The sequence below is a fragment of the Panthera uncia genome (genome assembly GCF_023721935.1).
Source record: "Panthera uncia isolate 11264 chromosome B2 unlocalized genomic scaffold, Puncia_PCG_1.0 HiC_scaffold_24, whole genome shotgun sequence".
NCBI lineage: Eukaryota > Metazoa > Chordata > Mammalia > Carnivora > Felidae > Panthera > Panthera uncia.
Genome location: NW_026057580.1, coordinates 56,953,627 through 56,967,410, shown reverse-complemented (window position 1 = coordinate 56,967,410; position 13,784 = coordinate 56,953,627). Strand labels below are relative to the sequence as shown.

The following is a 13,784-nucleotide window of genomic DNA, read 5'->3' as shown; positions in this document are numbered from 1 at the left end:
CATGTCTAAAATCTGTTCCCCCTTACAAGCATTTTTGTGTGGTGTTCTGTTACTGAGGTTTGGAAGCTTTATATTTTTGTTCTGTCTCCTTGGCCAACCTTTGGGAAACGATTGCTTCCTTCTTTTCACACCTCTCTTCCCTTATCACATTATACCCAGGCTATTGCAGGAGTCTCCTAACTACTTTCACTGTATCTAGCCTTTTCTTCTGGTTCAGCGTAAACAATGCCCCCAGATTACTTTTCTTGAAAGTCTATTCCATTATGACACTTCTCTACCCCCAAACCTTCACTTGCTCCTTTTTTGCCCATGGAATAAATTCCGTATTCTGATAGCTCTTTGTGATCTGTCACTGAACTTTTCCAAATGTACAAGACATAACATCATATGCAAACTTTAATGAGATTGGTTTCATTATTGCCCTTCCAAAATGCTTTACATTTCCCTACATCAGTGTTGTTCATACTATTTTCTCTATTTAAATGCCACGCCTTTGGGTTAAATTCTGCCTTGACTTTCTAAGACCTACATCTAATATCTCAGTGTAGCGTGGTGCTTCTTTCCTTCTTCTGAAGTCATGTGCTCTGTTAAGATTCCGTTCACAGAATTGAATGCTTTGCCTCACTTGTATCTGAATTTCCGACAAGACCTTAGTAGTCTACCACTATTTTTGAGACATTATTTAAGTAAGTGTAGTACAAACCAAATGACAAATGCTGAAGTGAAATGTTTAGGGTCATAAAAGTAATTTAAAGCCCACCATTTAAAATCCTGGCTGCTTTCATTGACTTTCTTATTTACCAGGGAACACATTTTTCTCATGATTTCTAACCGAAGATCCAGAAATGTAGTAGTTCCTTTTTTCTATTTTTTAACTACTCAGGAAGGGAATAGATTGCCTCCTGTGCCTCCCTCCATTCCATGCTCCTCTACTCCTGTAGTTTCCCATCTTTGTTAGGGTTTATTCCTCCCAATTCCTGAGAATTCTGGGGTTGTCTTTCAAAGCACCTATCACACTGTATTATGGTAGTCTTTTTTTCCTTATTCAACTTTTCCACTAGACAGTGACCCCCTTGATTTCATAGACCATATTTCGTCTAAGATTCAGCAGTGAACAAAAAAGACAAAACGCTTGTCCTCAAAGATTGAATAAATCTTTTAACATGTAATAATTGTTGGAACCCACCATATAGAGTAGAAATGATGGTGAAGACATAGTTCCTGCCCTTAAGGAGTTTATAATCCTTCGTGATTTCTGTGGCTCATTTTGGTAAATTTTACTGCTTTGCAAATACCTATGGATGTCTAGCTTAGATTTAGCTATATGTGACAATTTTTCCTGTTGTCTAGACCTTTTAGAAACTGAGCAATTGCCACTTCCATTTATTCACTTAAGTGTATATACTGAATACCTCTTAGGAGCCAACACCTGTTTAAGAGGTAGATATAAAAATGAGTCAGATAAATTATCTTTATGATCTCTGTTGAATCCTAATGCTAAAATTTGTTTTGCTTTGAGAGATGTTACATCCTAAATTACCTCTGGTTTTTTTACTTCCTAAGAGAAGGAAAGAGGTAAAGCTGGAACAGGAAGCCAATTCCTAGGGCAGTCCTCTTATTGATTTGGAGAAATAAAACCCCTCCCAAATCCCTAAATAAATAAACGTGAGGAGAGATTTCTTTATGCAAATTTGACATTAAAGAAAATGTTGCATCGTTGAGGAGCTAATAGAAGAGATTGGACTCAGAAAAGAAAAAAAAACAAATTAACAATTGGATTTTCATTTGGATTTTGATTAAGTGCATTGAAAGATCAGGTTTTAAATTTAGTTTGTGTCCGTATTCTACTTTGGCCCTTATAACACACCAGATATTCATATGCTTATGCTTCTAAAATTTTGTGTTTGAGGATAGCATGGCAAAATATACACATGTTTTTTTAGTTGTGCTTTATTAAGTTGGGTAAAATTTGTCAGTATCTCTAAAGTGGGTGACTTTTGGTTCTGTTCACTGAAACTTTAAACAGAAGAAAAAACAAAATTGTGCTTCTTTTTAGGAAGTCCTACTTTGAGTGTAAAGGGTCCCTGCTCCCTCCTCGCTTGGCATCTATCCTGGCCTTCATCCTCCAGCTCTTCAAAGAAACTAACATAGACATTTCTGAGGTTGAACTGCTCCTCCCTGGCATCTTAAAATTGTTGGTGTTGGTCAGCGAACCCCAAGGTTAGTTTGAATCTGTTGTACTGTTCTTTTCATAAATTAAGAAAGTACTCTTTCCTATCAGTTAAACAATGGCTAAGTGCTTGGTTATTTAATATCAGTTTCTATATATCATGGCTGACAAACTCCAGCAGATAGCAGAGGTTGGGCATGATAAAATAGTTAAACACTGACATGTTTCAGAGTAGTTTACTTCTGTTTTGTTTTTTCCCCCAAGGCAAACAGTTTATGTAAGGACTACTTCCTCTAATTAGACTTGTTGACCTTTTAAAGAATATTTGTTTAATCTGACTACAGTATTAAATGCAATTTGTTACCTATCATGTGGTGAGGGGTCAAGGTAAGTTCTTCGGTTCAGGTTGCTGCCAGAATATCTAAGCTGATTTCACAGGCCACCTGTAAGGATCCTTTGATCCTAGTCCTTTTGTTTTCAGTCTCATCAGCCTTACTGCTAGGGATCTCTTTAAAATATCATTTATCTGATCCCCACTGTGAGTAGCATGCTTTAATAAGCTTATTGGGAATATGCAGAATAGTAGGGATAGCTCTATCCTGAAGGAGTTTTTAATGTAAATAGGATGCTATGTGTGTAAGGGTGTGCGTGTTCTCATGATAAGGTGATTGTTCAGGGCAGGGCTCCTCGATGTTTCTACCTAAGTACCTCTAACTGCTGTGATGAGTGAGTGCAATGTGCATCCTGCAGAATCTGAGGGTACCATCCAAACTGGTAAAGCTCAAAGAGCTCTTTGAAAGGTTCCATTTTATCTCAAAAAGTATGCATATTTTGTTTAAATCTATGTTTATTTTAATAAGTAAAATGTTGTTCTTATTAAAATGTTTTCTTTCTCCTGAGCATGATTTGTAAAAGCTAAGCATGGTTTTACAAAAACTGTTATGATGTGTTCATATGGAATGCCCTTACCTGAGAGTAGCATCTCTTCACTGAAAAAAATACCCATGTAGACCCCAGGGTCATCTTTAGAAATTTTGTCTTCATTGAAAACTTACACATACTTTCAGTGAAAGCCTACTGTGGTATGCAGTACAAAATTTGTTGAGACAGAGCAGACGGTATAAAATTTTAGCTAGCCTTTGTTTTGGTTATAGTAATAATTATCAGGAAGGAGGCTAGAGTGTGGAGGTGAATTTTGCTGCTCACATCTAGCTAGTGAGTGCATCACATGTTTGACATGAGTAGAATACAGAATTCGCAGTCTCTGCATTGCTGTCTTTGTAAGCTGAGGAGGTAGTATTAAACAGATTTTGGCTGTGAGAAAATTCTCTCTGACTCTCCTTGTAGCCTCACTGCTTAAAAGAATAATTTGTAAAATCATAGAAAGTTAGTCTTAACTACATGACTCAGCAAGTCCACTCCTAGGCATATGCCCAAGAGCATTTTAAACATACGTCCACTCAAAAACCTGTACTCAAGCACCAAAAGAACTCCACTTCTGGCACAATAACATAAGGAGTTCTGCTGACCCACTCCCCAGCAAAACTGGTGAAAATTATTTAAAAGAAAGTATCTAAATTCTCTCGAAATAGTCCTAAGAGTGGAGCAAATATAGAAACATTTGTTTAAGAAAATCTGAAACTTGGTAAAAACATCAGGAGTCTGTGGTATTTGAAGGAAGACCACTCCTTTCTTTATTCCCCCAGCTCAGTAAGACAGAAACTCTACTCCAGACTAGTAAATCCAAGAACATAGGGCTTCTTCTCTCCCCGGCTCCCAGTAGGAGGGCTGTCCTCCTATGAGAGGCAGGATATCAGTATTTCTCATCTTGCCCCCAAGCTACCTGACGCTAAAGTTATATTCCAGGCAATTGTGGCTAAGAAGTGGGCCCTCCATTCTGTTCCTGGGGTACCAGTCATCCTTGCCACAGCTTAAATGTGTGAATTCCCTGCCAAGAGAAGCAAACTGAGGGTCCCTGGGGCTGCTGCCTCTCCTCCCACAAGCACTCAGCTCCTAAAGTGGGTATGTCACTCAAAAGTAGCACCATTGTGCCTGTCCCCATCACCAGAGCCCTGCATCTGAGATGTTATCTGGTGGAGAGGTAGAGGGAGGAGAAGCTGAGCATAGAACAGAGAACTCTCAATCAGTCCCAAAGGAACTAACTTCATTTGCAAATGAGTGTGGAAGAAGTTCAACCATAGAGTTCTATCAAAAATAATGGAGTTTGTGGTGATAGGCAATAGGTAGGAGAATAATAGAGTCATTGGGTATATAGGCTAATCTGTAGACCATCTAGTTTGGTGAGAGAATTGGTGAAAGAGACAGCTGGAAGGAACCCTTGGATCAGAATCTCAAACACCACAGAAATCCCTTTCAAACAGCCTGAACTTGATGAGATCAGTCTATAAGACAATATATGTCCCTGGGCATTATAGGAAACAATAGAGCAATCAGCTTTGATTAGTGGAACTTAACAGTTGAGTGTGGTCAGAGAAAGAGACAAAGAGAGCCCTGTCAAAACCACTGTCTTAGAATGGAGACTGTAGGCATACCCGAGGTTATACCACCTGAGGAGCAATGTTAGAAGCTTCACACTGGGGGCCAGTGGGGAAGAGGGAAGAACTGCACCTCACTAAAAAATGTCCAGTTTTCAGCAACAAAAAAATTCCAAGACTGCAAAAAGACAGAAATATGATCCATACACTGGGGGAAAAAGCAGGCAGCAGAAACTGCCAGTGAGAGCAATCAGATACTGGATTTAATAGACAAAGACTTCAAAGTAGCCATTATAAGTATGTTCAAAGAATTCCAGGAAAGCATGATTAACAAAGTAAAGGTAGGTATGATGACATTGTCCCATCAAATAGAAAATATCGGTACCGAGACAGAAGTTACCAAAAAAAGAACCAAAAGGAAATTATGAAGTTTAAAAGTACAAGAGCTGAACTGAAAAATTCACTTGAGGGGCTTGTTACTGGATCTGAATTAGCAGAAGAAAGAATTAGCAAACTTGAAGATAGATGACAAGAGATGATGCAATTTGAAAAAAAAAAAAAAAGAATGAAGAAAAATGAACAGAGCTTTAGGGAAATGTGGGATACCATTAAGTGCACCATCATACATATAACCCAGAAGAGGACAGAAAGGTACAGAAAAAAATATTTGAGGAAATAATGGCTAAAGATTTCCTGAATTTATTAATGAATAATAACCTATACATTCCAGAAGCTCAGCTAATTCCAAATAGGATAACTTTTTTTTAATGTTTATTTTTGAGAGACAGAAAGCCGAACAGGGGAGGGGCAGACGGATAGGGAGACACAGAATCCGAGGCAGGCTCCAGGCTCCACACTGTGAGCACAGAGCCCGACATGGGGCTCAAAGCCACAAACCATGAGTGAGATCATGACCTGAGCTAAAGTCGGACGCTTAACTGACTGAGCCACCCAGGCGGCCCTAATTCCAAATAGGATAAATTCAAAAAGTTCCACAATAAGATGCATCAGAGTAAAAATACTGGAAGCCAAAGGCAAGGAGAAAGATTTTAAAGCATCAAGAGAAGAAAGACTCATCGCTTACCACAGAACCCCAGTTAGGTCAACAGCTAACTTCTCAGCAGAATTAATGGAGGTCAGAGGCAGTGGGATAACACTTAGTGATCAAAGAAAAAATTCTCAACCAAGAATACTATATTCTGTAAAACCATTACCTTTCAAAAGTGAAGATAAAATAAAAATATCCCCAGATAAAAACTGAGAGAATTTATTGCTAGTGGACCAGCCTTATAAGAAAGGAAGGAAGTTCATGGGTGGCTCAGTCAGTTAAGTGGCCGACTTCAGCTCAGGTCATGATCTTGGGGCTGACCCACGTCTTGGGGTTCAAGCCCCACGTCAGGCTCTGTGCTGACAGTACAGTACCTGGAACCTGCTTTGGATTCTCTGTCTCCCTCTCTCCCTGCCCCTCCCCTGCTTACAGTCTATCACTCTCTCTCAAAAATAAACATTAGAAAAAAATTTAAAAAAAGTTCTACAGAATGAAAGTTAGGTGACCTCACACAGGAATAACACCAGTAAAGCAATATGTAACTATAAAAGTATAAGTGTATATTTCTTTCTTTATTCCCTTAATGGGTTTAAAAAGCAAATGAATAAAATGAAATATTAAAAAAATGATATATAATGTATTATTGGGTCTATAACATATAGAAGTGCAGTATATTTACCAGTAACAGTACAAAGGAGGTGGTGGGAGCAAAGCTATATTGGTCTAAGAAAATGACTCCAGATAATAACTCAAATAGAAACAATTATGAAGAGAATTAGAGATGATCAACAAGGTTAATATAACAAAAGCTAAAATATATACCTGCTTTCCTTTCCTCTTCTTCCTTTCTTCTCGTTTAGCTTCTTTGAAAGACAAAATTATATAAAATAAAAACTATGAAAGACAAAAAATTATGTATTGTTGGGTTTGTAACATTTGCAAAGGGAATATGTATAAAAATAATACCACAGTGGTGCCTGGGTGGTTCATTCTATTAAGCATCCAACTCTTGATTTCAGCTCAGATCATGTGAGTTGGAGCCCTGCATCGGGTTCTGTGTAGAGTATGGAGACTGCTTGGGATTCTCTCTCTCCCTCTCTGCCCTTCCCCTGCTCACGTGCACATTCTTGCTCGCTCGCTCTCTCCCTCCCCTTCTGTCTCAAAATAAATAAACATTAAAAAAATAATAATACCACAACAAAGGGGGAGGGGAATAAAGTTATGTAAGAATAATGTTTCTGTATTTCACTGAATTCATGTAAATCGGAAGCTCTGATAAGATATGCATGATATGCCTAGAGCACCTACTAAGGAAATAATTCAAAACTAATGAAAAATAATTAAAGAAATTAAAATGCTAAGTTTTAAAATATGCATATAATACGAAAAGAGAGCAGTAAAGGAGATTAGAAGAGCAAAAAATGCGAGACATTTAGAAAACAAAAGGTAAAATGACTAATATAAATCCATCGATAGCAACAGTAACAGTAGTTGTGAAAGGAGTGAACAAACTAATCAAAAGTAGAGATCATTGGAATGAAAATATAAAAAGATCTAATTCTATTCTATCTACAGGAAACACTTTAGATTCAAATACTGAAATAATAAAAGGATAAAAAAACTACATCATGCAAACTGTAGCTATGGAAAGCTAGGCCAAAAAATTGTTACTAGAAATAGAGATGTTTTATAGTGATAAAGGATCACTGTATTTAACAACTTATAAACGTGCACTTAACAAAAGAGCACCAAAATATAGGAAGAAAAAAACAGAAATGAAGGGAGAAAGAGTTTAGTAGTAAGAGCTGGAGGATTTTTGTTGTGTAAAGAGCTTAGAAGTTCTCATTCTCACCCTCACAACAAGAAACAAATCTTATCAGACTGAAAAACAACTCTTCTTAGATGCATCAGGGAATTGAGGTCATAGAGCAAACCGTTGCCCCCAAAACTGAGCATAGAGCAGTTTGTCAAATGCAGTGTAAATATTTCTTCCAGTGTCAGCTCCTGGTCCTCGTAAGCTGTGATTCTCTGAATCTGTCTCTCCACTTAAATGATCTAATAAATTGTTTGTTTCTTTTTCAAAATAATAATTGGTGATTATACCTTATGGAAAGCAAACTGAATGACAGCATTGTTCTGAGGATTGGGAGAGAGGAATTTGGAATACTGTGTTAAAAGGCACCTGTACCACCCCTGAAGGAATGCAGTGCTATTTGAAAGTAGACTTGGATTAGTTGTATGCTACAAACTCCAGGGCAACCACTAAAAAAATTTTTTTGAATAAGTGTATTTGATTATACTAAGAAAAGAGAAAAAAATGGAATCATAAAATCCTCAATTAAAACCTTCAGAAAAGGCAGAATAAAAGCAAATGATTAGAAAAAAAGAACAAGAGCAATGAATATAAAAGTTACATATATGTAGGGTGCCTGGGTGGCTCAGTCAGTTAAGCATCGACTCTACATTTCAGTTCAGGTCATGATCTCACAGTTCGTGAGTTTGAGTCTGGCATCAGGTTCCGCTCTGGCAGTGTGGTGCCTGCTTGGGATTCTCTCTCTCTCTCTCTCTCTCTCTCTCTCTCTCTCTCTCTCTCTCTCTGCCCCTCCCCAGCTTGCTCGCTCGCTCGCTCTCTCTCTCTCCAAGTAAGTAAATAAACTTTAAAAAAAAAAAAAAAGGCATTACATAATGACAGACTGGAACTAGAGATAACCTCTTCAATCTGATGAAGGACATTTATGAAAATCTTAGAGCTAACATCATCCTTAATGGTGGAAGATTAGATGCTTTCCCCCTAAGATTAGGAATAAGACAAGGATGTTCACTCTTGCCACTTCTATTCAACATTGTACTGGAAGTCCTAGTCAGGGCAAGAAAAATAAATTAAAGGCATCTAGCTTGGAAAAAAGGTAAAATTAACCCTATCTGTAGATGATTTGATCTTGTATATACAAAATCCTAAGCATACCACTAAAAAGCTATTAGAACTTATAAACAAGTTAAGCAAGGTTGTAGGATACAAAATCAAGACACAAAAATTCATTTTATTTCTATATACTCTCAATGAAAATCTAAAAATGAAATTAAGAAAATGATTCCATTTACATTTCCATTTATAATTAAAAAAAAACAACTAGGAATAAATTTAAGAAAAGGGAAATACAAGCTTAAGATCTGAAAAATACCAAACATTGTTGAAAGAAACTAGAGAATATCTAAATAAATGGAAAAAACACCCATTTCATGTATCTGAAGAAGTAATATTGTTAAGATAGTACTATTCCCCAAATTGGTATACAAATTCAGTGTAACTCCAGAATAGTTGAAATAATATTGAAAAAAGAACAAAGTTGGAAGATTTATACTTTCCAATTTCAAAACTTAGTACAGAACAACAGTGATCAAGACAGTGTGGTATTGACATAAAGATAGACATAGATCAGTGGATTAGAATTGGAAGTTCAGAAATAAACCCAAAGGTCTGTGGTCAACTGATTTTTTTGACAAAGGTGCCAAGATGATTCAGTCGGGAGAAAACAAGTATTTCAACAACTTGTACTAAGTCAAACACATATCCACATGCAAAAAAATGAAGTTATACCTTTATTTCACGCCATACACAAGAATTAACTCCAAATAGATCATGGACCTAAATGGCTGAGATAAAACTATAAAACTCGTAGAAAAAGCAAACTAGTAAATCTTCATGACCTGGATTTGGCAATGAGTTGTTAGGCACAACAAAAGTACAAGGCAAGAGAGACATAAATTGGACTAATCAGAATTAAAAACTTTTCAGGTACCTGGATCACTCAGTCAGTTAAGTGTCCAGTTTTTGATTTAGGCTCAGGTCATGATCTATATAGTTTGTGAGTTCAAGTCCCATGTTGGGCTCTGTGTTGTCAGCACAGAGCCTGCTTCAGATTCTGTCTCCCTCTCTGTCTGTTCCTCCCCTGCTCACTCTCTATCTCTACCTCTCTCTCTCTCTCAAAAATAAATAACCCATTAAAAATAAAAGTTAAAAAATTTAAAACTTTCATGCTTCAAAGGACAATCGAAAAAGTGAAAAGAAAGTTCCCAGAATGAGAGTTGCAAATCATTTATAGGATAAGGAACTTGTACTTGGAATATATAAAGAACTGTTACAACTCAGTAATAAAATTTTTTTTTTATATAGGCAAAGGGGGACGCCTGGGTGGCTTGGTGGGTTATTGCATCTGACTCTTGATTTCAGCTCAGGTCATGATCCCATGGGTCATGGGATCAAGCCCTGTGTCGGGCTCTGCACTGACAGCGCAGAGCCTGCTTGGGATTCTCTCTCTTGTCCTCTAACTCAAAAAAAATAAACTTTCAAAAAAAAAATAGGCAAAGGATTTGAATAGACATTTTTCCAAAGAATATAAACAAATGGCTAATAAGCACCTGAAAAGGTGCTCGACACAATTAGTCATCAGGGAAATGCAAATCAAAACCACAGTGAGATACCACTAAGTTGGGTATTATGAAAAAGTCAGATAATAACAAAGTTTGGTAAAAACATGGAGAAGAAATCAGAACCCCTAGTTACTGCTATTGAGAATATAAAATGGTGTAGCCACTAGGGAAAATAGTCCGGTCATTCCTTAGATTGTTAAACATAGAGTTACAATGTGACCTAGCAATGTCACTCCTAGGTATGAACCCAGGACTAATGAAAACATATATCCACACAGAAACTTGTATATTCGTATTTATAGCAATTTATTTTTCATAGTAGCCCAAAGGTAGACTGTCAACTGACAGATTTTTTTTTAATGTGATACAGCCACACAGTGGAATATTATTTGGCCATCAAAAGGAATTAAGTCCTGCTGCATGCTATACAACATGGATGAACTTTGAAAACATTATTTTAAGTGAAAGAAGCCAGTTACAAAAGACCACATATTGTATGATTCCATTTGTATGAAATGTCCAGAATATTAAATCTGTAGAGACAGAAAGTAGATTTGTGTTTATTTTTAGGGTATATCAGAAAACAGGGAGTGGTAGCTTAAGAGTGTCAGGTTTCTTTGGATAGTAAATATTCTAACATTGTAGTGATGGTTGCACAATTCTGCAAATATACTAAAAACATGGAATTGTACGTGTTAAGTGAGTAAAGCTGTTAATGTAAAGAAAAACTGAAAAAAAAAACCCAGCTTTTTAAAAAGTTCAATTCAGTTAAATAAACCAAGATGGCAAATATTTTTTTTAAAACACAACTGTACGCTGATATCCACAGAAGCTTGATTCATAATAGCTTCAAAATGCAAACAACCCAAATGTCCAGCAACTAATGTGTGGATAAACAACATGGGGTATCTCTATACAGTGGAATATTATTTGGCCATCAAAAGAAATAAAGTACACATTCTACAACATGGATGAACCTTAAAACATAATGCTAAGTAAAAAGGCAGTCAGAGAAGACCATGTGGTATATGATTGTATGTATATGAAATTTCCAGAGAAGTCAGATCCATGAAGACAAAAGTAGATTCGTGGTTGCCAGGGGCTGGGGGAGGAAGAAATAGGAGAATGTGACTGTTAAGGGGTATAAGGTTTTCTGGGGAGGTGATGAAATTATTCTGAAATTAGACAGTGGGGATGCCTTCTCAACTCTGTGAATATACTAAAATCCAGTGAATTGTGCACCTTAATAGGTTGGTTTTGATGATAAGTGAATTGCACTTCAATAAAGCTTTTTTTTTTCTTTTTAAATCAATGCTTAATGTTTTCTGTGAAGACTGTTTCTTCATATTCTGGTACTTTATCCACAGAAGAGCTTTTGGGGGTTGTTTTTCAAGAAAATGTCTTTTAAGAATGAATTATACTGATTTCAGAATTGTATCTAATATGAGGAGTTACTTGTTCAGTGAAGACAAGTGTGCTATATCTTCTTTATCCACCACCCTCATACCATAGAGAACATTACATGTGATTAACTTAAGTTCATATGTATCCTGTTTTGTGCTCCTGCTATAATGGATTAGAGCTTCTGAAATTTTTATTCTTAGAGTGCTTTTTTCCTCAGCTATTTATATTAGATGTGCCAAAAACAACACAACAAAAATTTAATAGCATTTGGAACATACTAAATTTTCTATTTTCTTTCTTGATATTTTTCCATTTTTACATACAAATGCACAATTTTAAAGGATTTGGTTAAATATTTAAAGAATACAAATGTTCTTTTTATAACTTCACTGTCTTTTTTGAAAGAACGATAGCATCACAGTTGATTTATACACATACACACACACGTCTTTGGCTAATTTTAAGTGAAGGTAAATTGGTGGTTTCTAATTTGTTAGTGAGTAGGAGGGAGGAATATGCCTATGAATTTTAAAAAAATAAATCTGCTTGTCTGTAAATCAGCTGAATGATTAAAAGCTATCTTTTGTCAGTATGTAACTACTTGCAGGATGAGGATGATAGAATGTTTTTGAATATGGGGTCTTTCTAAAAGGCCTATCTTTACATTTATTTTTTCAGTTATAAGAGTGTAAAAAATAAACTCTTAAGGTTTTTATATTTTCTTAGAATGGGAGATAAGGAGATAGAACTTTAGAACAAACCAAAAACTCAGAACTATTTCATTTTGAAAAATAACAGAACTGTACAAACTTTAAGAAAACAACATATTTCTCTAAATTAAGAGTGTTCATAAAAATGAGGATCCAGATGGTCAATTCAGACAGTGTGTGATGCTATAATTTTTCCTCCTAGTGAAAAGGCTGGCCACAGAGAACCTGCAATACATGGTAAAAGCCTGCCAAGTGGGGTCAGAAGGAGAACCCGCCGCCCAGCTGACTTCTGTGTTTAGGTAACTGGAAAATACGCCAACTGGCAAGGGGACTATTGCCAGCCATTTGACAGCCAACATGTTTTTTAAATAACTAATTATCCAAAACATAATGTGTTACTCCTTGTTATAGTATTTCAATTATTATATTTTTGGCAGTGGTTTTGTTACACTGTGTTGTTTTATTAAAAAGACAAAAGTGCCAGGGAGGAAGACAAGTGAGCTGACTTCAAATTACCTGAGAATTGGGTGAAGAAGACTCCTGCATGTATTTAAGAGAAAAAATCAGGATATGTGGGTCATGATGACAGGTGCACAGGCCCTCAGAGCTGCTACACATGTTACTCAGGATCCAGTGTAGAAGTACACATGACTGGTTGTTTCACTTGCTGTAGATACTATAGACCCAGAAAGCTTCATTGTATTTCAGTTGTGAAGCATGGACTGTATAAGAGTAGACCTGATGTTAGTTCCCAAGAACAGTAATGCAACGGGAGGAACATTTTCTGTGTTTTGTGTTGTTGTAACGTTCTGTGTTTTATTGTTGTGTCCTGCCTTGCCGCCTCTAGAATCTTGTGCTTTCTGTTAGGGCAGTATTTTTAAATATTTCTTTCTCACAATTTCTACCAGTTCCCTTTTAATATATGTATCTCTGCCCTAACACTGCCATGAGAAATAATGTGGGTCCATTTTCTTCCGTGTTGGCTCTTTGATTCCTCAGTTCGTTTTCTCCTCACATAATTGGCACTCATCAGCTGTTTACAATTTATTTAAATTGGGATCACATGAAATAAATAGTGGCTTTGTAAGAATTATAAAACCCTAGGGGCGCCTGGGTGCCTCAGTCGGTTAAGCGTCCGACTTTGGCTCAGGTTATGATCTCACAGTTCATGGGTTCGAGCCCCATGTCAGGCTCTGTGCTGACAGCTCAGAGCCTAGAGCCTGTTTCAGATTCTATGTCTCCCCCTCTCTCTGCCCCTCCCCTGTTCATGCTCTGTCTCTGTCTCAAGAATAAATAAAACCCTAAGAAGGGAGAAAGGATTTTATATGAACGAGGAAGATTGCATGTTTGTTATGTACAACGTATTAAGCTAGGTGACTTTTTTTTGTTGGGGGGAGAATGGAAATTTTAGGGTTAAAACATAGAATTTTTTATAAAGGCCTCCTCTGGGTCTAAAATCTCCAGTTAAGGAATGTAAAAATATGTATTATGAGTAACTTGTTTTTCTCATAAAAGTATTGTTTGAT

The 13,784-nt window shown here is 36.6% G+C and overlaps 1 protein-coding gene across 3 annotated transcripts in view; it reads left to right on the top strand.

Moving 5' to 3' along the window:
• The window catches only part of MMS22L (MMS22 like, DNA repair protein), a 125,818-nt gene that overhangs the window by 107,769 nt on the left and 4,265 nt on the right, over positions 1 to 13,784 (top strand). For all 3 annotated transcript variants that reach the window (XM_049654021.1, XM_049654022.1, XM_049654023.1), the window contains 2 exons: positions 2,057 to 2,220; positions 12,461 to 12,557. In XM_049654021.1, the coding sequence (XP_049509978.1) occupies positions 2,057 to 2,220; positions 12,461 to 12,557 (261 nt within the window). The remainder of the gene's footprint in view (positions 1 to 2,056; positions 2,221 to 12,460; positions 12,558 to 13,784) is intronic.